Genomic DNA, 23,537 nt, shown 5'->3' on the forward strand with positions numbered 1-23,537 from the left:
AATGAAAGCACGGCTGTTGTTTTTCTTGGGATTGGCAAAAAATCTGTAACCGTGCATTTGATTGTTGTCACTACTAAGTACATTGCATCTCTGGACGGCTTCCAGGCCCATTTCCATGCTGTGTTTGTATACGCGTGCCGTGCGCGTGTGCTATTAATCATCATCGATAAACACAGAATAAATGAATGAACTGATGACAAAATGATCACTACTCTTACTGGAGTAAAAAAAAAAGATAGTGTGTCCATGTGTGTGCGTCTGTGTGTTGTAGAAGGAGGTGAAACGTGACCTTCAGCTTCAAAGGAGTGGGGCTGATGGAGGAGCTGCTGAAGGAGACAGTTGGGAGTAAGCAAATAATGACAAACGTGAAGAAGAAGAGAAGCGAGGAGGAGGAGGTTGGTTGGTTGGTTGGTGTTGTTGCACGAAATAAAGCAGAGAGAGGAGAGGATTCAGGGGCAAGTCTGTGAGTGCTTGACTGGGTTTAATGTAGCAGAAATCCACCGGCGAGCTGCAGCTCCAAACAACAGCTCCTAACATAACTGAGGGAGGCTGATAAGGAAAGGACCAAAGCGACAAATGATAGCAAAGCAGAAATGCACCAGAGAGACAGACAGACAGACAAACAAAATAAACATGAGAGCGAGAGGACGAAGTCAAAGAGAGTGAGACTTCTAATATGAAGGGTTAATAGACTGCAGGAGGCTAGGAGAGCAAAAACTGTCAGTGTGTAAGTCTGTAAAGTGAGTGAGTGAGATGTGGTGGGGAGATAGGAGGAGGAAGAGGAAGAGGGGGAGGGGAACAATGGAAAAGGTTGGATATTACAGCCGGACCACCTGGGGAATGTTTACAGAATTTAATAACTCTAAATGTCATCACTTTATTGGATTTATGGATGGATGTCTCTCTCTCTCTCTCACCAAGCTGCTCTCTTCCCATCTTTCTCTCACACACACACATACACCTATACAGTACACACTCTAACACCCCCACCTGCAACAATTACCACGGTACCTATTGCTGCAACTGTATGGAAAGATGACAGGGGGTTTGTATGGAGGGCTCTTGAATGCTCTTTACTGGCAGCCATTCAGAGGTGAAGCTTCACTGATACTGTGCCACCGCTTCACTCCCTTATACGGTCACTGAGGCCTCGCATCACATTACATCTGTCGGTCCAAAGCAGACATTCACGACTCTAATATGTGTGAATGTTAATATGTTCTCCTTGACATTTTGCATGCTAAACAGTAACACCGCGATTGTCTAAACATGGCATGAAGAATTATGTGTCCATGTTGCTGTGTGCAGTGTCATGTCTCAGCATTGTGCACATCCCATCAGCTGCACCGGAGGTTACGTCTCCACTGTTGTTCCTGGAAATGTATGTAGGTGTTTTAATGAGCTGAGGAGGAGTTCATAATTACATATAACTGTAAAATGACAGATGAAGTTTCTATCTTCAAACTCATTTCCAATCAAATAAATCAAACATGAATTATATTATTGATGTAAGAAGAATGCTTTGAGACAGTATTTTAACAATCATATACATGTAGGGAGATAAAAGTCAATAAAATGTGTAAATAATGCAGACTAATGAGAAAATCTTACAGATTGTTTTAGACTGGGGTAATTAAGACTCCTGACCTCACTCAGCATTTTATCCTCCTTAATGAGGCCCCAATGGTGCAGCCATATGTGCAATGCATTGTGGCAACATTGAAGCTACTGTAATGTGTGAATTTTGTCTGTATTTACAGTAGGTTCCTGTTATCATGGCTGTGCCTGGTCTTGGCTTATTTCCATGTATTTTCTTTATCAACTGATTCCATTCAGCAGCCGCCCCCAGCATACATCTACTGTATAAGACCCCTCTGAGTACACTATAGTGTTCTTATATCATAATTAAAGGATAAGCGGAGCAGATTGTCGAAGACGTGCGAGACAGAGGAAAGAAACAGGAAGAGGAATACGCTGTAATACATCTGTTCAGCCATTTTATCCATCTGCTAATATTCAGAGCTCAAGTCTGTGAGTGACGGCAGGAAAAGCTTTCCTGCTGCGTTATTGGAGCAGTATTTCCATAAAAAAGCATGACTCATTTGTGCCCACAGTGCTGAGATCTGCAGTTACTTTAAAACACACACACACACACACAAGAATACAGCTACAGATGCAGAATTAAAAACATACAACCACAATCACTCCGTTACATCCAACCACTACTGTTGCCGTTGGCCACAAACTCCAGACAGATAAGTATTCCCATTACCGGGGGCGGAGGCTGGACGGACAGGAAGATAGAGGGCGGGTCCTGTCAACAGAGATGATGTCATACGGGACTTGGGTACTTTCAGAGAAGCTGTAAAGGGTGTGTGTTTGTGTGTGCGTGTATGTATTTACACAGGGGGCGAAATTTTGTAGGTGTGGCAAGTTGTTATAAGCCTGGCAGGAGCAGAGCGATGTCAGCGTCTAAAGCACGTCTTTCTCGCTCACTTAACGAGTCAAACAATACACAAATAACCCTGAATTACAAAGGCCAGCGACATCTGGCATCATGCAACGCAGCAACGGGGAGTAAAGCAGCAGAGAGAAGAGAAAGTAAGGACAGGAACATGACACACAGGAAACTCAGAACAATGTTTGTTTTTGTTTTTTTTTTTTTACATCCTGTCATTAAAATATTGTACTGTTTATGCTTGAAGTGAGGCAAAGGTGGTGAATGCTTTTTCTTGCTAATTATGTATAATATGTTTGACAGTTTGCAATTATCTTCTGCATCTTGTCGCCACCAATTGGTGATCAATGGAATGAGGTGAAACCAGCTAGTATCCTCATGTCAAAACATGGATCAACAAATAAAACACTGCCCCACCAAGAAGTGGAAATAACTTGACAAGGTGCCTGAATAAATAAATACTTATCACTTACTCAACTAAAATACAACTATGTCCTCTGAAATGTGTATTTAAAAATATTCTGTAGAAAGGCAAAGGCGAGTGCTTCTTTCTTGATGAAATAATTGAATATCTGAAAAATAATCATTGTAAAAAATCTACCGCACTCTGCCAAGTGCCTATTGAAAAAATATGATGAGGTCAGTGCACTATGCAACCACACCGCTCTGGATCTAAAAGCCACGATGCAACCACTGCAGTGATATCCATCTGTGTGTCGAGGCAAGGTCGGTGTAGATCATCAGATTGGAGAGCAGAGGCCGGTGAGGGTCAGATTACCTCTGACATAAGAAAAATGTGGAGATCAGATCAAAGCAGCAAAGAAAAAACATGATGCGTACAGTACATTATCACCGTGGGCACATGAAAAGAAATAATAGATCACTAGAGACATTTGATTATATGAAGAGAAAAAAAACTAAAACTAAATATAAGTATCTTTTCCAATTGCAAATAACTGATGTGCTTTATACAGATAAAGGCCTAGAAACATGAACCTACAGGACAAGGCAGGCAAATGTGTAGATCTAGTAATGAGTTTGATATTTATGAGGTATGCATGTATTGATGAGTGGGGATCCACAGGAGGACTGTGAGTTTGAACGACATAAAAAGGGCAACATCAGTCTTTACTCATCTACAGAACAAAATCTAAATCAAAAGTCACAGATGATCAGTTCTATCCCATTTTTTCTTACAACAGATTTCAATGATCATCCAGGGTAAATGGTAATGTACTGTTCATTAGTCGGTGGTTCATACAGTATAATGCAAATTATATTGATACATACTGTATTTGTGTGTCTATTTGCTGGTTTTTCTCTGGTATTTTGCTTTCATAATCCCACCACGAATGTGTCCTTGTATCTGCTGGAATTGCTTCCTGGTTTCAGCAGAAGGCTCTGTTTATCAGCAGCCTCTGAACAGAGAAGCTCCTACAATTACTCAGCTCACTGTAAGTTGCATTGTAGACAAGGTTTCCCATTCTGCTGCTGCCCTAATAATTACCTCCACTGCCACAGTAAAAAAGCTGCAGAGTAAATTGTGCACACTGACATTATGCCGCATTATCTCCACATCTTACTCTGGGTGGGAAAAAAACGACTATATTTTCAAGGCCTTCAAAAGTACAAAATAGATTTTATTTACTATACGTGAAATAATTGGTGTTGCAGTGTACGCCCACACATCAGCGCTGTTGCTGCTTCGCTAAAGATAAGGAGTGTTCTGTGAGTGTCCGGGCTCTGATTAACACAGATGAATATTTCATTTTCGGCGTCCAGCTGCTCCTCATCTGCAGGTCTCTCTCCTGAGACCGCCTGAGGCTGCAAAGGCCTAACAATGTCATCACGGCTAACGCACACACGCACACACAGAGAAAATGTGCGTGTCCCCATGATACCGAGTCTCTGCTCTCCTCAAAGAGTTGTCATAAAAACACAAATAGCTGCTACAGTAGAATAATCATAATATAATCTCCCCAATGCATCCGAGGAAAGGTAATTAACCTCCTATGCATAACAGAGATACACTAACCTTCACACCGTATCATGTACAGTACAAGGCAACACAATAGCGGTCAGTGTTTGAGATGAACAGCGAATACTAAATGCTCCCTGCATGCGCTGCCTCTCTCTCGCATTCAAGGCTGCACATCTGCACACCAGGGAGTTTTCAGGGTGTAGGATTCCCTCCCTCCTCTCTCCATCTCTACTTTGTCTGATCATCTCTCTTCCCTCTTCTCCCAGTTCCCAAGCCCGTCTCCTTTTTCTTCCTCTTCTTCTCCTTCTTCTGCAGTGTGTTCTGCCCTGTGGGGAGGCTGCTCCTATCCTGACAGGGAGTGTCAGCGACTCCTCTCACAGCACATTACTCGCTCGCTCTCTGTCTTTTTCATGGCCTTCGTCTCTTTTTTCCCCCCACACATGAACACAAACAAAAAATAACACACACACACATGCTGTTACTATATCTGTCTCTTACTCATATGACATCCTGGAAGAGTGAAAGTACAAGAGTGGCATTTCTCTGTTTTCCTCCACTGTGTAAGGATGTATGTACAGAGTTATCATTATGTAGTCGCTGTGTGCATTACCAAGTGAGGTGTGTTTCTGTCTTAAACCGGGTGCGATAAGACACCCACCCCCTGGACATTTCCAATTTCCTGTCCGATATTTGCCGTCTTCCCCGAGCGCTTTATCAGAGGGAAACACATAAATGCTGATGGGTTAGGAAACCTTACTACTGTTTGAAAAATAGAGAAAAAAAAGGGAGGAGGGGGGGTGAAATTGGAGAGTGATGAGTTTGAAATGGATAGAAGGTAGGTAGCGAGGTTAGGAAGATAGGGGCTCGGAAAAATGAGCCGAAGTGGGAAAGGAGAATGAGAAGAGAAAACGGGACAAAGCAAAAGAGGTATGAGCTCATTTTGTCTGACTGCACCAGAGGAACGGTTCACCGTGTTCCACGCTGAACAATTGGTGGCGTTCCCTTGTGATAGTTTGACAGTGATGTTAATGCCTCATTAAAAGTACGAAGCGAGGCGGCCATTCGGCTCCCGAGTTTTGAAACCAAAAGCCGTAGAATATCTCTTCAAACACAGCACCTCTATTAATTAAAACCCACAGATGGACACCTTGGCTTTTTTCCAGACGCTGCAAAGATAAGTGCTCGGAATGATAGCTGTTACTGGCGCATGTACGGAGGGACAGTTGAAAAAAAGAAAAAGAAAATCCAGAGTGAGCGGGCAGCGCGATTACAGGGCCAACTTTGCCCGGTCTGGAATTCTAATTGACATCGTCAGGCGAGGGCAAATGTTTGCCAAGTGGCTGAGTTCCTGAGGAAATTAGGAGAAGTTCTCAGGAACTGACAATTATCAGAGCCTGAAGGAAAACACTATCACATGGCTGGAGCTGTGGGCAGAGGAGCCGACAAAGATCTGTACAATTTAGACAACTCTGAGGCCGGGGCAAGGAGAAGATAGGAACACTTTATGATTTTCTCTCATGTCTGTATATCAGCGTAGATCACAATAGACATGAAAGTGACTTCTTGTTGTCGGGCTTTAAAAAATTCTTCAAGTTTAAGTAGGAGAGTTATGTAAATGTGAATAAATACTCACTCTTCCTGTCTCAGGTCAATCACACATGGAACCAAACTGCACCAACTTTTTTTTATCCACAGCAATATTTGTGTGTTGATGATTGTTGTGCCAACAACAGTGTGTGGTATGTTGAGCTAACTAACACATCCAAGGCTATTCTTGGAAGCGGGTTGTTTGATCCTAAAAGTTTAACATGTGACTAGTTAGAAAAGGCTTTTTCTGGTTTCTGCAGCGCGCGTTGGTTATTACAGTAGCACTAAAATAACTTGTCAGCATATTGAAAATCTGCAAATATTCTTCCCCTAATGTGCAGAGACACGAGTTGAATTCCACAACCGTGATATACAGTAACACAAACAACGCCATGCCGCAACAGAACAGAGGAGATTCATCATGTATTACAGAGAAAAAGAGAGGGAGAGCAAGATAGATTAGAAGTGACAGATTGGAGAGTCAGGATTCGCTGGTTTTCACAATACACTGACAACACAATACACAAATGTCAACAGTGACCTGAATACTACTCACCCAGCAGACATGGAGAGGCAGCGAGAAAAAAAAGAGAAGAAGACACATGGACAAATCCAGCGTACAAGAAGAGCACACAAACAAACACCTTACCTGTCATTGTCGACGCTCCTGAAGCCAGGCAGGATGTGTCTGAAGCTGGAGTTGCGGTCGAGTTTGGGTTGACTCTTGGTGCGTTTTATCGAGCCCTTCAGCCGTCGACTTAGAAAGCCCTGACGGAGGAGAGACAGAGACGGTCAATAAGACAGTGTCACTGCAGGTTTGTGAGGGAAGTCTCCCAGATGTCAGTCACCGGGCTCAGCTTGGCAGCAGGACAGAACACATCAATACCAACAATTACACCCGGCATTCTTAATTTGGCGAAGGCCTAATGTCATGAGTAGTTAAAGGATAAACAAATGAGTATAGATCGTCATATCAGTCTGAGAGTCTGAAAAGTCGGGACAAGGTCAGACAGGAAATATTTCATGAATACAAAGCAGCATTAAACTAACACTCACGGTACACACACAGACAGACAGAGAGCACAGACACAACAAGCTGGCAGGTAGTACTTTCTGGTAAAATGATAGCTTGTTTGCCGCAGCGCTAATTATGGCGGTATTTGTGGCGAATTCTGCGCTGCACAAACACTGTTTTGTCATCGTTTTCATACACTAATTCAGCGGCTACACCCCTTTATTAGTTTGCTCACTCTTCCCTTTGTCTCAGCGCGTGTGTTTACTTCTTCTAACATCTGCAATCACACTCCCCCCCAAGCACCTCGCCATCTCCATGGCAACTGTTGGCTGGCATTAAGAGCGAGAGAACATGAATAAATGAGATGTGCTGCAGAAATCGCAGGATGTTGCAAGTTTTTTTTTTTTTTTTTTTTTGACACAAAAACCTGATCTTCTTTTCAGCTTTTTTTTTTTTTTTTTTTTTTTAAAAGATGTCAGTGCAGGGTAGAAGATCAAGAAGGAGGAGAATAATAAGGAAGAGGATGAAAAAAAGAAAAAAGGCTGTGAATAAAGAAGGTGTTAAGGAGAGTTGATGGGGGAACTTAGGGGGGCGGCACGGAGACAGAAGTTTAACAAGAGAGCCGGTATGCAGCAGGAAGCACTAGACCAGGTAGTGCTCACTGCTCAGGCTCAGGTGCTGCTCTTATTACGATCAAACAACACAGCAGTTGATTCACTAATAGACTCACTGAGCCTCTCCGGGAGCCGCAGTTTGTTGAGGACACTCAGACACTCGAGCCTCCGGCGCCTTAAAACTTATGTCATTCCAATACATGCGCACATTTGACGAAGACGGTTGACATAAAAGAAAAAAAAAAGCGACCTCCCCTCCGTCCCAGTCGTGCCATTATCACACCTGTATAATTACCACCTACAGTGTGAATAGGTCGCCGTGGGCAACAATGGGATAGGGTTAATTAGAGAGTGACTTCCAGACAGCCTGCCAGCTGATCACAGAGGAGCCACAGCATCCTGATGAACAACACCTGTCATCAGGAAGCACTCTGGGCTGGGAACAAAGACTTGCTAATGTCAGTATATTTAAGCTCCCGCCAATCATCAGGCTGTCAGTGTTTCATTAGTGTGTGTGTGTGTGTGTGTGTGTACGTGACTGAAATCAATAGCAGTGTGTGTCCCACTTTCATACTACAAGAGTTTTTAGAGTGTGACTGACTCGAGCGAGCACACTCAAAACTGACTGTAAGCTATAGCGTCGATTCTTCACCGTGCTGTTTGTTTACACTAGTGTCCCATAATGCAATGCTCAGGAGGAAAATGGAGGAGCGTCTTCCAGCTGGTAAACATTACAACACATTGGTGGTGGTGCATGGTGAGAGACGGCTCCAGGAAGATCTTGGAAAACAAGACCAAAACAAAACAAATAATAATAATAAAAAAAAAGGCACACAACTCCATTGATTTTACACATGAAGTTCAGCTCACGGGGAAGCGCCGCTCAGCTCGTGGAAGCAGTTACATAATTTCATCAGCGCCTCCAGAGGGAACGTTCAACAGTCTGAGAAAACAAGCTCGTTTGGGCCTGGAAACTGCAAATCTAAAACAGAGAGCCTGTGCTTGGAACTGGGGCACGTAGTGTGAAAAGCAGTGGGACTTTCCCAGTCTACAGAAAAATGGTACTACAGTATGCTGCATTATGGGTATTGTAGGAAGCAGTGGTTTTGAAGCTCAACCCATATTATCCTTGCTTCAGCTGCTTCGATTAGCTTTTTTAAAAGTGATATTTTATATTTCTGGTGCAGCTCTGTACATTGTTCTTTTTGGGGGCATTTCAAAGTTGCACTCTGATTAACATCCATTCATTATTGCAAGTATTGCACCATTTCCTGTCAGTACTAAATGGTGCAGTACACTGACTTGTTTTTTAATGATGAAAATGAAAATGAAAATTTTAAAGAGGAACTATGCAGGATTTGTAGCTTAACTATGCTACATTTTTCACCTTAATTAAACAACTTTGGACTAATTGTGATGGTTTAATATATGGCTTAACTTGTTACAAGGGAGAATGAGGCTCTCTACCTTCCATGTGCCTGTCACTTATTGCTGAAAACCAGCCTTGTAAAATCAAGGCCACCGCCCCGGTGTACTAGCTCTCGTCTCTGCAGCACCGTGACACAAACGCCCCCAAATGCGTAATCTATTGTTTATGACGGATAAGACTACACATATATACATGTCCTAACATCGTATATGATATGTAACGTTATTTACCGCTTTATTGATTACTTTCTCACCGGCTTTGTTGTAAACAAATGCACATGGCCGAGATGAGGGTTGGCAAAACAGCGGAAAAGCGACTGGACTTACATAGTTCCTTTTTAAGGTTCTATGAAGATGTTTTCACTTGTATTTAACTTTCATTTTTCTTGTTATTGGATGCAGAATCTGCCGTCTGCATCTCAACGATGATCAGATTTTGTAGTTATATTAATAATTCTTTGACGTTGACATGATGACGTGGTAAATTTAAGCCTATACAGACAAGGGAGCAGCAAATGGCTCATTATTGCTACCTGCCACCAGTGAGCTCTGTTCAGGGGCTATTAGCTAAATGAACAAGGCTGAGTCACTGTGGTTACCGGGCGACACGTCTGAGGCTCTCAACACGATTTCTCTCTGAATCAAACTCTCACTCGCGCTCTTAAGAATAAGCCATCATGTGTATACATCACTCACTCTCTATACGTTGTGTGTGGGCATTTAGTCAATACAGAATAGCTGGCTTAAAAGCGATAAATACTGTTCCTCTGTGCCCAGCGTGACCCTCAGATTTCTCTCTTTCAACAAGACGACGGGTGGACTTGAAAGTGGACTTTCCACTTTTTGATGGCAGAGAGAGACGGCAACGTGGTAGAAAATCTGCGACGCCCACACATGTGTACAAACACACACCTTTTCTCATCTCTGCATTTCATCATTCTCAATCCCCTTCAAATTCATAGTAATTCCAAGGCTCTTCCTTCGTTGCCCCTGGAGAGCGTGTGCCTGCTGCTGTTGGCATATTCACAGCTAACAAATTAAAATGCTTCTCTTTTTTCCCATCCACAGAAAACCTGTCCCTGCAGGCGAGGTGGATTGATTGGTGGCTGCTCGTTCTGTTTTTACTTCTCTCCTTCCCCTGATGGATGGATTTCTGATGAGTAGGAGGGGGTAAGAGAGAGAGAGAGAGAGAGAGGGAGAGGGGAGCCAAGAAGGAACACAAACCTATGATTTCGCTGATTATTTTGTTTTCCGTCTTTTCTCTCTCACTCTCATAAGTGCATGTAGACAGCGATGTGACATTAAAAATACTACTCCCTAACTAAAACTGCCTGTCAGAGCTCTTGGACAGGATGAAGGTCAGTAGATATGAGCAGCCCTTTCTCCCACTTAAAAATCAGTCAGTAAGGATGACTGATGCCTATATTAACACCAGATTAAACCCTAAGGGAGGCATGACATACTGGGGGAGCACTGCAAAAATGTTGGCATTTAATTTGCTTTCAGCACTTACTCATACAGGCGACGGCTGAGAGAGCAAGCGGGGAGAAAAAAAAAAACGCAGGGAGACAGATAAAGATAGAGACACGAAGAGAAAAAACAGAGAGGACAGAAATAGAGGTGAGACCAGTCAAAAAAATTGAGAAAATGATGCCAGGGAGGGATGTGAAAAAGGAGCAGGATAAATGGGAAAAAAAGTGGAGCACAGTGTGGAGGTGGCAGAGCATGAGTTGATAGAAAAAGCAATAGAATGAAACTAAATGAGAGGGAAAGTGAGGAGAAAAGTGCAGCAAATGAGTGACAAGGTTACCAGGGCTCAGCAGAGCACAGCACCGGCTGCACAGGGAGCCAGGCTATGGCTGAAAAGAAAAGAGACGGTCAAACAGGAAGGAAGAAGACACTCAATTCCTGTGCTTTATCTTCCGATCAGTCCTTGTCTGAACAGATGTTGTTTCCATATGACATCGTTACATAACGCTTGACCTCTCCCCGTTATGTCTTGCTGTACGCGACCAGCTCTTAACAGCGACATGACCCCGTGGCTCCAACGCACACACAATAAAAACTGACACCTTACAGTACGAGATGTCATACATCATGCCATTGTTCTATTGTGTGGCGAAGAAATGCATAAATGGACTCATGGGAATTTCCCAGAGTAGCTTGATTGAGTTATGCCTATAAATATCACTGAATAAATGACGTGATGAAAATAACACTGACATCTGTCAATGAACCGCAGAGCTCTGTTTGGTAAAGTCTGACCCCTAATGTGTCATTTTTGCAAACACCTACTTTTCATAGAAACATTATAAGGCTATTACAGCCAGTGGAACCTGACAGGAGGGCATTACGGTGTCACATGTTAGTGTGAATTTAAATAAGCTCTTTAATTATTCCCCATTTCTACGGTTGACAGCTAATTAGGGTGAGAAGGGGAAGGAATAATCTGATTCAACATGCATCCTCGAAGGGCAGGGAGGCACGGTTTGCACCAACCCTGCAGCCCCGGCATGTTGTACTGGCTCTGAGAGGAATGTGATGGCTGTGGAAAGAATGTGTTTGTTCATATTTACTACTGTATGTGCCTTGTTTACAGTGTTCCTGTGTGTACATAGAGTATGTGTGTCTGTGTGTGTGTAACAGTGCATAATCGGCTTGCATACTTGATTGTAATCTTAGCCTGTCCAAGCCAATTAAATCAGCACTAAGAGGACAGCTCAATTTTATCGCTGCGTTTTTTTGTTGTTGTTGTTTTGGGTTTTTTTTCATGAAATATCAGCAACAAGTTAATTCTATTCCCTCGGCTTCGCAATTCCAGTCTTCCTTAATGGGGCCTGATAGAATCAGTGCCTGGACAATCAGCAGGGTGTTCCCTGCTTCCATATCAACCTCTCTTGTCCCTCTCTAGCACAACCTGATGAAAACAAGAGACATACCTGTCCAATTAGACCCCCTGCTATTATCTGAGAGGAGAGAGGAGGTAGAGAGAATGTAGTCAGGGAGAGATTGGATAAGGAGCTAAGCCACAATTGAGAATCAATCCAGTCAGCTCCAGCAATCAGCAGGACATGAACGTGACAGACTTAGATAAGGTTTGTTTGTCAGCTCTTTAAACAAACACTGAATAAAAGAAACCACTGAGTTCTAACTTTTTTTTATATTTAATGTGCGCAATCTTCTGCTATTTCTGAATTGGTTGTGGAAGATTAGGCTTTGGAGAGATTTCAGTTTCGGCCAAGCCTGCTGCTGCTGGTGAGAAATTGTTTTCAAGAGAGAGCGCTGAAGGATGTGCTGCTTATGCATGTGCATGTGCATGTGCAAGTGCACGCGTGAAAGCCATTTGTGTGTGCAGACAACAAACCCAGTCTGCAAAGAACATGAGAGAAAAACATTTTGACAGATTTAGCTCAAGGCCTAGGAGGGGTACTTCAGATGACACCACTACTCTTTCCACTGGAGGCAGAGAAGCGAGGGGAGGTTTGTCATCGCTAAAAGTGGGAGATGCAGAAGAGAAGGACGAGGATGTGACCGGCTGCTGACTCGTCTTCCTGTTTTCAGTCAAACATTTAGCATGACTGAATCCCAACGACCCCTCTGTTGATCAACCGGCAAAATCCTACTGGTGTCCTTTACACATTTATTTTAACGTTAATAAAATGTTACTGTTTTGTATCCAGCAGCAAAAGTTGTTGTTGTTGAGAAAAGTTGGTGTGGGGAACTTTGTTTTACAGTGACTTAGTTTGTTGTGCTGCCGCCAGAAGCCAGAAGGGGGCAGTGTGAGGAAAAGTGCAGCAGAGGTTCAAGCCTCTGCTGCTTAGCAATAAACCCACAGAAGTAAGTTAAGTGGTCATGTGACTGAGGCAGGATGACTTTGCTGCAGTGCTCCTCTCCTCTCTCGTCCCTGGAGAGTACAAGGAGCTGCTTAAGAGACACTTAATCAATATTTAGCCCTTCCGTCTGACCCTTCCCGTCTTCTACAAGCTTTCGGTTCTTCTTTTCTTTTTTCCATCTCTCTCTCTTTCTGCTCATCCGTTCCGGGTATGATTTATATATATATACTGTATAAACTTTTAAGTTGCTAAATTCACAATCTTTTTATGTAAAAAAAAAAGAGCTGACAGGGGTGTGAATGCAGTCACATACACACAGCAAGTAACTATTCCTGCAGACAACATTTCAACTTTTTTATGTGAACAGATGAGATTCAGCAATATCCTGTTCATCAGGCTGTGGTTATTTTATGTGTAGCTCCACAAATAAAGTTAAAACTGTCTCAGGGCATGAAACACTTCTCGCTCTGCTGGTGGTCTAACAACAACACTCTACTTGTGTTTTTTTATTTTTTTATTTTATTTACTGCTGTCTTTTACTAAGCCTTGGAGACAACCCAGTTTGATTGATGTAGAGAGAGAACGCTATATTTTGGTGAAGCTGTGAGGTGGTCTTGTGGTGATTAAAAAAAGAAATCAAAAAAGGAGGAATCGAAAGAGATAAGTGTCTCGTTTCTATTTTCAGAAGGAATATTGCGTCTTTTAGCGCTTCACTTGGCTCCATCAGCGTACCTGCTAAGTTGTTATGAAAGGCTGAAAGTTCACATGAAGCTGGAGGATTGTTTATGAAAGACTGAGCGCTCGAGTGCTCGTGGCCCCGCTCGCCTAACATCTACTGTTTACAGTTCACCTCTGGGTCGTCATCTCCCCGCTCATTATTTATTAATGGAAATATGCACTGCTAATTGCTAATTATCTTTAAATTGATGACTCATGGTGGAATTTTTTGCTTCATTAACTGGCTGTTTATCTGTTGAATTAAACATGGCAGAAAGCATACAGGGTTTGAATTAGAGCAAGATGACAGACAAAAGGACCAATGTGTTTAAAGTGAGTGAGTGACAGTGTTGCGTGTGCGTACAGGTGTGGAAGTGTGTGCGACTGTGCGTGCGTGTGTTCGCTAACTTGAAGCATGTGAATTTTATACAGCATGAAGTGCAGTGAAAAAAAAAAAAAGAGGAAGAAAATCACACAGGATGTAGAAAGTGAGCGCAGGGTAGCGTGTTGAATAAGCTCAAGATGTGTCGATGCATGATGTGCTGACGCCAAACATCAAAGGTCCAATTCCAATATTTGAAGTCAATGAGTTTCAGATTGGCGCGGGTCCATCTGGACGCCAGACGATGCTGCTGTAGGCATTGATCTATAACTCACAGCCTCCTAAGGCAAACTGAGGTAGACACAGAGGGAAAGCCAGAGGGTAAAACAAACAGAGGACAGGGATGGTACATAAAAACACACTCACAGTACTCACGGTGACTCTGAAAGGTGTGGCGGCGGTGGATGGAGCCTCCATGGTGGTGGGTGTGGTCTTGTCTGAGGAGCTGCCTGGCATACTGCGTCGGCGTCCTGACCTCTCCGGAGGAGACTCTGCAAACACACCACACATCTTTGTCTTTACATGGTACAAAAAAAAACATGTTGCAGAGAGTTTGATGAGAAGGTCAATACCACTCCAACTTTCCGTCCGTTAACTACGGTGAGAGAGAGCCAAGAGACGAGGCGCTCAGTGTAAAGACCGGATGCAGAGGCAAACAGCTGTAACTCATTTTGAGGTTTAGACAGAGCCATGTTAGCTGCTTCCTCCAGTCTTAATGTTACGATAAGCTACTCTGATGTTGGCTCCTGTTTCAAATTTAAAGGAGGAAAAGGATAATAAACAAAGCCCACTATTTAGCATACAGTAATGAGATTGATACCAATAATCTTCTTTTGTAGTCATCTGCGATAAAAGAATCAGGTGTTTTCTCAAACTAGTGAGATACTGTACATCCTCTGTGTTTGGACCACAGTGTTGTATGTGGCTGAAAACGACCCAGTTCACTCAGGCCGCCTGCCTCTAAATGGTCAGAGGAGACTCAGCATCACACAGGAAAAGCAGAAAGTTGGACAGATCTTCAAACTGAGCTACAACGTCAAACCTAAAGGTCGAGCTGTGGCACCGATAGCGTGTTGGAAATAAGGGAGTGGAGTTTCTGGTGCCGTACAGGCATGAACTCAGACGAGCGTGAAATGGGTTCAATTTCAGACTCGAGACAGTTTTTGCTGCCAGTGACAGTTTTGATATACGTAGGTGAAACTTTTTTTTCATTTTTTTTTTCATTTAAACACGATAAACTCCAACCTTAAGATGTTCAAAGCTTTTCGACATCTGTTTGTACACGACAGATCAAAGTCAGAAGTTTCGGTAGTTAAGTTAACACAGGATTGCACCTTCAAACTCATTACTCTATAAACATATCAATTAGCCCATCACAGGGCTCTGGGTTTCGGTTGTTGATTTTTTCCCCCCATGTTTTACTGAACTCATCTGTGTGAGTTTCGTTTCATCTTTTATGTGTGTGTATGTAATTGTTTCTCTGAACCTGGGGAGACGGAACAGCCTGGCTACAGATCAGCGAGGGAGATGTGAAAGAAGCTCTGTAGAAGTCAAAGACGGTGCATATGTGTGGAAGAAGCGAATCTGGACATGTCCGGGAGGAATGTGAGTGTTGTTGAGCATGCAAGTCCCCGCAGATTTCAGATAGCCATCGCTGCTCACTTCGAGCTCATAGGTACGGAGCAGAGTATCAGTACATCAGGCAGCTGCTGAACTTACATAACCTCCACATGAAAGTTGTGTAGGCTGTAGTGATCTGTACAGTACATATATTGAATATTTAAGTACAAGACTGTGTAACACATTACAGTTCAGCAGCAGTTTATAGCCCATAATCAGTTAAGTCAACAGAGTTTTCATATGAGCAGTGAATAAATATCAAGCCCCTAAAAAAAGAAAATGTGTCTAATTAGGCCAGATATGCTGATATAATCATGGCACCATCTACAGGCCTTTGTGAAACAGACAGTGTATCAACGTGGCCATGTTAGATCATTTAGATGAAATCTCTGACTGTCTGCACCATTGGAAACTAATGAAATTAGAGTTAAGTTTGTGTGGCAATGTGACTCTAATCAGGATGAAACTTCATTATAAAGCACATCGACCTCACATACACACACACACACACAGAGTTGTGTATTATGTATTAGGAGTGTTTCATTTTATTTTAATGGCTAACCCCTCCAGTCTTCACAACCAATGCAACATTTCTGGACTCTCGACACAACAGGCTGTTTCATGCATGAAACCGAACGGGATCATCGATGCCCAGCGATACACGACTGATGTTGGTTTGGATTTGGCAACACTAAGACATGTGGAGTGTGAAGCTTTTCCAAAATCTCACTCTTCATCCCTGTGGTATCAGTGGTGTCACTGAGTGGCAGCTCTGGCTGAAATTTGAAAAAGGGTCCATCGACCAACACTGAAAATGCAACATGATTGTAGATGATGTGAGGAACTGGATGCTTTTATTATTATACAGTATATTATTATTATTATTATTATTATGTAATTATGTTTAGCTAATAGATAGATAGATAGATAGATAGATAGATAGATAGATAGATAGATAGATAGATAGATAGATAGATAGATAGATGGATAGATAGATAGATAGATAGATAGATAGATAGATAGATAGATAGATAGATAGAAAGAAAGAAAGAAAGAAAGAATACCTTTATTAGACTCCTTTAATAAAAAATAGTACAGATTTTAAATTAAAATGTTCAATTTTCATCTTCAAAATGCGTCTCCCTTCCTCATTATAATAAACAAATGAAGTGACATTGAAATATCCGCTGCCATGACAACAAGTGTATTAAATCCTTTAAAAATTGGAAAATCATTCATGAGGAAGTGGCACTGATAAGAACCAAGTCAGCCGTCTGAATTTCTGTCTCTTGTCACCAATTATGTCTGCGCTCACCTTCATCTGCTTAATTTCTAAAAAGGAAAATCCCCCACTCGCACACTGCCGGCTCGCCACAAGCGCTCACAGCCAAGCTCACACGAATACACACATCGTTTAGTTGTGAACTAATTGCTGAGCGAAACTGCACTGCATGCTTCCACATGTTTTCACCATCTGTGCGGTGATGGCTCCTCTACCAATGTGTGGAAAAGTTGCCCCTTGCTTTAACTAATGCGTCAGACTCGGCACCACCTCCCCCGCCTCCCTCCCTCACCTCGCCTCCCCGAAAAACGGCAGCAAACAGTAAGCAGATGCTCGCGCTCAATAAAAGTTGAATTAAAGCACAAATTCCAACCTGGGTCCTGAAGTCAGTCATCAAAAAGCTGTTTGGTTCAGCAGCGCGTGGTGGCTGCTTTAAGACTGTTAACACTTCTCATTTGGAGCGATCTGCCTAACAGCTGCTGACTAAGATTATTTTGGTATCTGAAAGTGGACGGGTGTGTATTTGGGACCGTGTCTCTATTTGTAAGGTCAATCAGAGGGTCAGACGGACGGTCCACAGTTGTTAGGTCATGAGGTGAGGTATCTTTGTGTGGTATTACGTTGGTTTTATTTTCAATCTGCTCTGTGTAATCCGCTCCTCTTTTCCGTATCCTCCTTCCTTATCATGGTTACATCACTCCTGTGCTCCTTCACCAATCCATTTTCCTCCCTCTGTGTGATCTCAGATTAACATTCTCCACTTCTGTCTGAAATTTTCTCACTGTATCGTCACATCTTCATCTCCTGTATCGAATCGATTCTCTCCGGCCATTACTTTTTCATTGAAGCCACTTTCTTTTTTGTTCTCTAACCTGACACGCCCTTTTACAGTTAACACCACCGCTTCTCCACCCTTCATCACCGTCTTCCGATTCCACTCCTCCTCATGGCCTCTTCACAGGTGGTAGTGCGACCCTTGGAAGACCCAGTAGCCACGTTTACATGTGCATTTTTTCTACAATCTGAAATTCCAACTTCACTGTTTACATGGACGCGATCCGATCAAAACGTGCGTGTACATGCATCAAGCAGTTAATCAGAATAAATTCACTGTGACATGCACGGGGGAGTTTTGCCAGTCACAGTTGTTGAAGCTTTTCCTTCCGTAAACAAACCCTGACAAATCGCTCCTTCGTTCGCCCTTCTCCCCCTGCTTACTGTACCTTCTCTCTCGTACGTGCCTGTTGCCTATCCTCTGATCAAAATGGACCTGTATCATGTGCTGCAAATGTAACTTTTGTTTCTGGTTTTCTCTTTAATTAAGATGCAAACACAGCAGTTCATACTTCTCCTGCTCCTTGTGCCCCTTCCACTGTCAAAGAACAGGAGCCAGTGGAAGAAGGTCAGAAGCAGAGAGTATACTTTGATCAGATTAACCGTTTACATGGATCTTGATCTGAAAATCTATCGGGAAGACATTTCTTTCTGAATGAGCCCCTTCAGATTAAATCAAATCAACATGTTTACATGACACAGTTTTATCCAGATCGGCATTTATTCCTTTTATTTGTGTCCATGTAAAGATGGCTATTGAGAGCCCTGGGGGCCTCCACGGCTGCAGACCAGATAATAGATATTTGCATCTTGTATGTGCACAGGATGTTTACCAACCGACAGAGGTAGAGGTAGATGCAGTGCAGCCTGGGAGTGATCATTATTTAACAACAGGCCTGAGTCTTACAGGAATAGTTTGACCTTTTGTGAAAAAAATACTCACCATCTTGTTGAGAACTACATGAGGAGCTTGATACCACTCTCTCACATCTGTACACTCAGCATGAAGCTACCCTGCACACGGCAGGTGGTTAGCGTAGCTTAGCATAAAGACGCAGGCGGAAACATCTTGCTGGGTTCTGCTCTGACTTTCAATACACCTACAGTGCAGGTTTCTAATTAACACGTTGTATCTACTCACTTTAATCCATGTAAAAACTGAAGTGTAAAAGCCACATGTTGTAGCTTCATGTACAATAGGGGGTCTTGTCGACACTGTGGCGGTGCTAGACAGCCAGCGTGACAAATATTTCAAATTTGTAACTTGTTATAAAAACAACAACCTGTTATTTACACATTTGGGATTTTTTGTAATGATTAGCTCTCACTGTGTCTATATCTACTGTATCTCTATGTGTGTGTCCTTCTTTCCCCTCCATTAACGTTCAGTGATATAGGTCAGACTGCACGTTTCCTCAGTGTTTCCCAACCAAGCCTACTCCATCCAGTGACCAGTGCCAGCTAACCTTCCCTTCCCTTCCTCTGACACCTCACCAGTACAGGATATTCCAGCTTGCTAAACTCCAGCTGCGGACGAGGGTTGGGTGGTCAAGGGGAGGAAAGGTTCAAAGCTTCTCAACTGTGACATTCAATATTCTCAAACATTTTTGCCGATTGCTGTTCAGTCGGGACAAATATAACCGGATTCATGCGGGAGGTGAGCGGAGGAACAGCGCGCAGCCAGGGCAGGCAGGTGGTAATGTGTCACAATAACTGTTAGAAGACTGAAACCATTTAGTGAATCATCAAGGAAGGTGGGGAGGAAAAAAAAAAAAGGAAAAACATTTTGCATAACGACTTATTTTTGGTGTGGCTATGCCAAATTGCAAATATAATTATTATAATAATAACAACGATTAGCTTTCCAAACGCACATTGTTCTCCTGCCTGGGGTGGTGTGCGTTATGATCTATTATTTGCTTGAGGAGCTGGCTGTGCTTAACAGCTCCATGACAACACGGAGAATTCACAAAGGATGTTAGAAGGAAGTTGTTGTTGCTCAGGGTATTTAATGTGCCTAGAAATGATGGACAGAACAGAACATCCAGTTTCTACACTGTGTGGCTACTGTTGGTGCCTGGTGGTTGATTTTGAAAAAGACGACTGATAAGATGTGTCTATTACATATAAGATATGTGGGTTGTTGCTGTAGCTGCTTCTAACAAGCTGAAAAAGACCAGCAGACACTATAGAATTATATAATATATATATATATATTATATATCCCGTGAGGTTTTCTGGTAAAAATAAAGTTTCATTTCAATTCACTGTTTGTACTTTTGATGCCTCACTAACGTGTTGAGTACATATGCTTCCTCGTAAAAACATCTGCATCGGATGTGTTGAATAATATTGACACCTGCATTATTTACGTTCATGTTTGCAGGTTAGCAGTTCTTCACTGTCGTCCCTGACACACGCATCACCTCCACCTCCCGTTGATTAGTGAACTAGAATGTCATTTGTTTTGTCCTCTCAGGTGGCGACGGAGACGCCACAATCACCTCAGAGCTTGAAAGGCCAACGTTATCATTTCTTTGGAGATCTGTTTCTGCTTTTGCACTTCAGAGAAACCACTTGTTGTGACCCAAAACAGAGTGGTGACAGTGAACGGAAACAGAAACGCAGTGGGTCGTAAGGGCCAAAACACTGAGCTGTAGCCATTTGATCTATTGTTAAAAAAGATAAAATAAAAAAATTTAAACAATGAATAAAGTCTGTATTGCAGTGTTTTTCAACCTTGGGGTCAGGACCCCACATGGGGTCGCCTGGAAATCAAATGGGGTCGCCTGAAATGTCAAAAAAATTACTGATAAAAATATTTTTTTAAACTAATTATCATTCTTTTTAAAATTATGATTAAAACACCACACACAATCTTAAACAACTGTACTCCATACTTTCACTTTCTCGAATATCAATCGAGTTCAAATAAAATGCAGCATATAAAATATCTTGATTGACATTGATTGAAATTTGTGATGTCAAAATGGGGTCACAAGCCAAAAAGGTTGGGAACCACTGCTGTATTGGAACAAAAGGTGAAATCCAACCTGTGCTAATTGAGCTAATGAATAGACACAATGTGTAGCGTCCGGTTATTAAAGTGCAGCACGTGTCGGCATTTCAAGAACTCTATACCTTGAGGGCTGGAGAGTAGCCTCCACAGAGAATGCAGAGTTCTTGTGTTTTGACAGGAGGGAGAAGCAGAGGAAAGTTCAAACACACATACACTCTCTGTTGGCTGGTGAAACGTACAGAAAAAAAAAAATCACAGGCTGTCAGGCTGTGTTTACTGTGTTCTCTCCACCTGGAGGACTATCTTCACTCGGTCCACCACGCCTCTCTTTCCCCTCTCTCTCCCTCCTTCACAAATACATCACTTTTCTGTTTTCCCCTCAAGTACAAGACAAGTAGAACTTGTTTTGACTTGCTGAGAGGGCAGCAATAAAGCTCCCTCTGCCTCTGGAATATCAAATGTGAATTAACGTCAATCAATGAGCAATCTGCCAGAAAGAAAGAAGCCATAGTCTCATTAGAGGTCTATCAGACTCCCAGCTGAACAATGATCCATGTAATGGAGGTCACAGTGGAGGCCCAACACTGACACACGCTGCGTTACATGCACAGGCTTTACGGTTTTAGCCTAACACTTGCGTTGGTGTGTGATGGAGATGGAAGGAGTGTGTGTGTGTGTGTGTCCCTGTCTGTGTACACAGAGACTGTAATGTGTTAACGCTGAACTGTGAGGACAGCGCTGGACTTTTGACCCCCGAGATGTGGTATTTACTCAGTGCAGAGATGATGGGGTGATAAAGAGGTGCTGCTCTGTCTCCTTGGAGCGACTTGGCAGGCGCGAGGGAGTAAAAGAGAATCATTTCACCCTACAACAACCTCCAGTGCCGACACAGTCAACACTCCAATATAAGTTGATTTAGGAGCGATGATACAAAGATCACAGCAGCCGGAGTTTATCCTATAATTCAGTATCAACGCCTCGAAATGGAATATACCCAGTCCCCCAATAAACAGCGTATAAGTACAAATATAGGAGACTTCAAGCAGCAGTGCATTCACTACAACAAGAAGTCTATACAGCAGCAGCAGCAAGTGCAGGTAACATCCAGAGGGAGTGACTCTGCTTCATGCTTAGTTTGGCACATGGATGCCTTTGTCTGCAGCGCGTTATGGGAAGCCAGAGGAGAGGAGGAGGAGGAAGAGGAGGAGGAGGAGGAGGAGGAGGAGGAGGAGGAGAGTGGGATGCAGAAGGAGGAAGTTTGTGTTTGTGCAGAGAGGGGGCCACGCAGCAGCTGCATTCCTGCGACGCTGCCTGCAAACTTCAACAATATCCACTCGCACAAAGCAAACACACAAAATGCCGACTTGGTGTCAGTTTATCACATTTCCAAATGACATGTGACAGGCTCGGTCTGCTGGCAGGCAGAGCTGGAAGTTGTATAGCTTATCATTTCTGCGTGACTGTTGACGTACGAAGAGCTCCAGGGGAAGCATTTCTTAAAAAAAAAAAAAAAAAAAAAAACCCTTCTCCGGCACATGTTTATTTCACATACTGTCCGGTTTATATCGACAGGCTGCATTTAGGGATGAACTATGGCAGCGATCTTCTAAACTTCTGCAGCTATTTCTCCAAAAACCCGGCACCCTGACTCCGTCTCGTATAATCTGACTGGATATCTATGGATTAAGGGGCATTAGCCTGCACCTGTCCGCCTGTTATTGGACTCCTTTGGGTGCTCAGAAGCACTGCGTCATCTGGCCCATCTCCATGATTCACCAGGCTGAGGGGGAAGGAGGGTAGATGAGGACACAGGCTCCAGAAATGAGACCAGGATCAGAAAGTAATCCTGGGTTAAACATTGAGATGATGTGCAGAGTTCTGCTGGTTTCACTTCACTGCTTGATTGCTATATTAACCGTCTCTGTCCTCTGTCTCATGTCTCTGCTTCCAATTATATCGTCTCAAAGGCAAACTGATTACGGTTTCACTTCTCATCTTGAAAACACAGAGCTGACAAAGTAAAGAGAAAATGCTTTTACTCCATTCTCTCTTTTTTTTTGTTTTTATCTATCATCTAGGTCTGACTGTAGTTATATGCTGAAAATTAAGTCAAAATGATCAAAGGATGAGGTTGTCAATGCCGATTAGTAACATGTTCGTTTTACTAAAACACAAACTTAATCTCAGAGAGGATGTTCAGGCACAAACTGTGAAAACAGATCAAAGGGCTAATCTGTTTTGGAGAAAACAGGAAAAGTGATTCGACTGCCGATGAAGTTACAGTCTGAACCCGTTCTGTCTTTGTCTCTCCGTCATAACAATATCTAAACTAGATCAACACATGATCAATCCAGACTTGTTTGCAGCCTTCCTGTGTTTAGATGTAAGTGTCGGTAAACTGAGTCATTATGTTCGTCCCCGTTCCTCGGCCCGTGCTTCCCATCTATCGTCCTGAATTCTGTCCTCACTTCCCATCAGCGTGCATACTCACTCACTCACAAACTCACACAACAACACAGAGAGAGAGAGAGTGGGGAAGGAGACACATCATAAACAGCTCGCTATAAACTAAGCATGACGCAGTAGAACAGATCAAAAGTGTTTCTTGGTAATGACCCATTGAGAATATGATTACGTGCAGTATCTGTCAGTGGTAATGCATTATTGAGTTGTTATTGAGTAGTTCAAACACCTCCTTACAAGCTGCCGGCAGCAGATCTTTTTTTCTTTACTGTTGTGATATTTCATGAATTCCCACAATTGTGAC

At 42.8% G+C, this 23,537-nt stretch overlaps 1 protein-coding gene across 3 annotated transcripts in view; it reads right to left on the reverse strand.

Moving 5' to 3' along the window:
* dab2ipb (DAB2 interacting protein b) overlaps window positions 1-23,537 on the reverse strand; it is a gene marked incomplete at its 5' end in the record, with an annotated part of 91,126 nt that overhangs the window by 62,745 nt on the left and 4,844 nt on the right. For 2 of the 3 annotated variants that reach the window (XM_083983268.1, XM_083983267.1), the window contains 2 exons: window positions 6,676-6,794; window positions 14,391-14,506. In XM_083983268.1, the coding sequence (XP_083839394.1) occupies window positions 6,676-6,794; window positions 14,391-14,506 (235 nt within the window). Of the gene's footprint in view, window positions 1-6,675; window positions 6,795-14,381; window positions 14,507-23,537 lie in introns of all 3 variants that reach the window. The other variant, XM_083983266.1, reaches the window with a different exon arrangement.

This window comes from Trachurus trachurus (genome assembly GCF_905171665.1).
Source record: "Trachurus trachurus genome assembly, chromosome: 12".
NCBI lineage: Eukaryota > Metazoa > Chordata > Actinopteri > Carangiformes > Carangidae > Trachurus > Trachurus trachurus.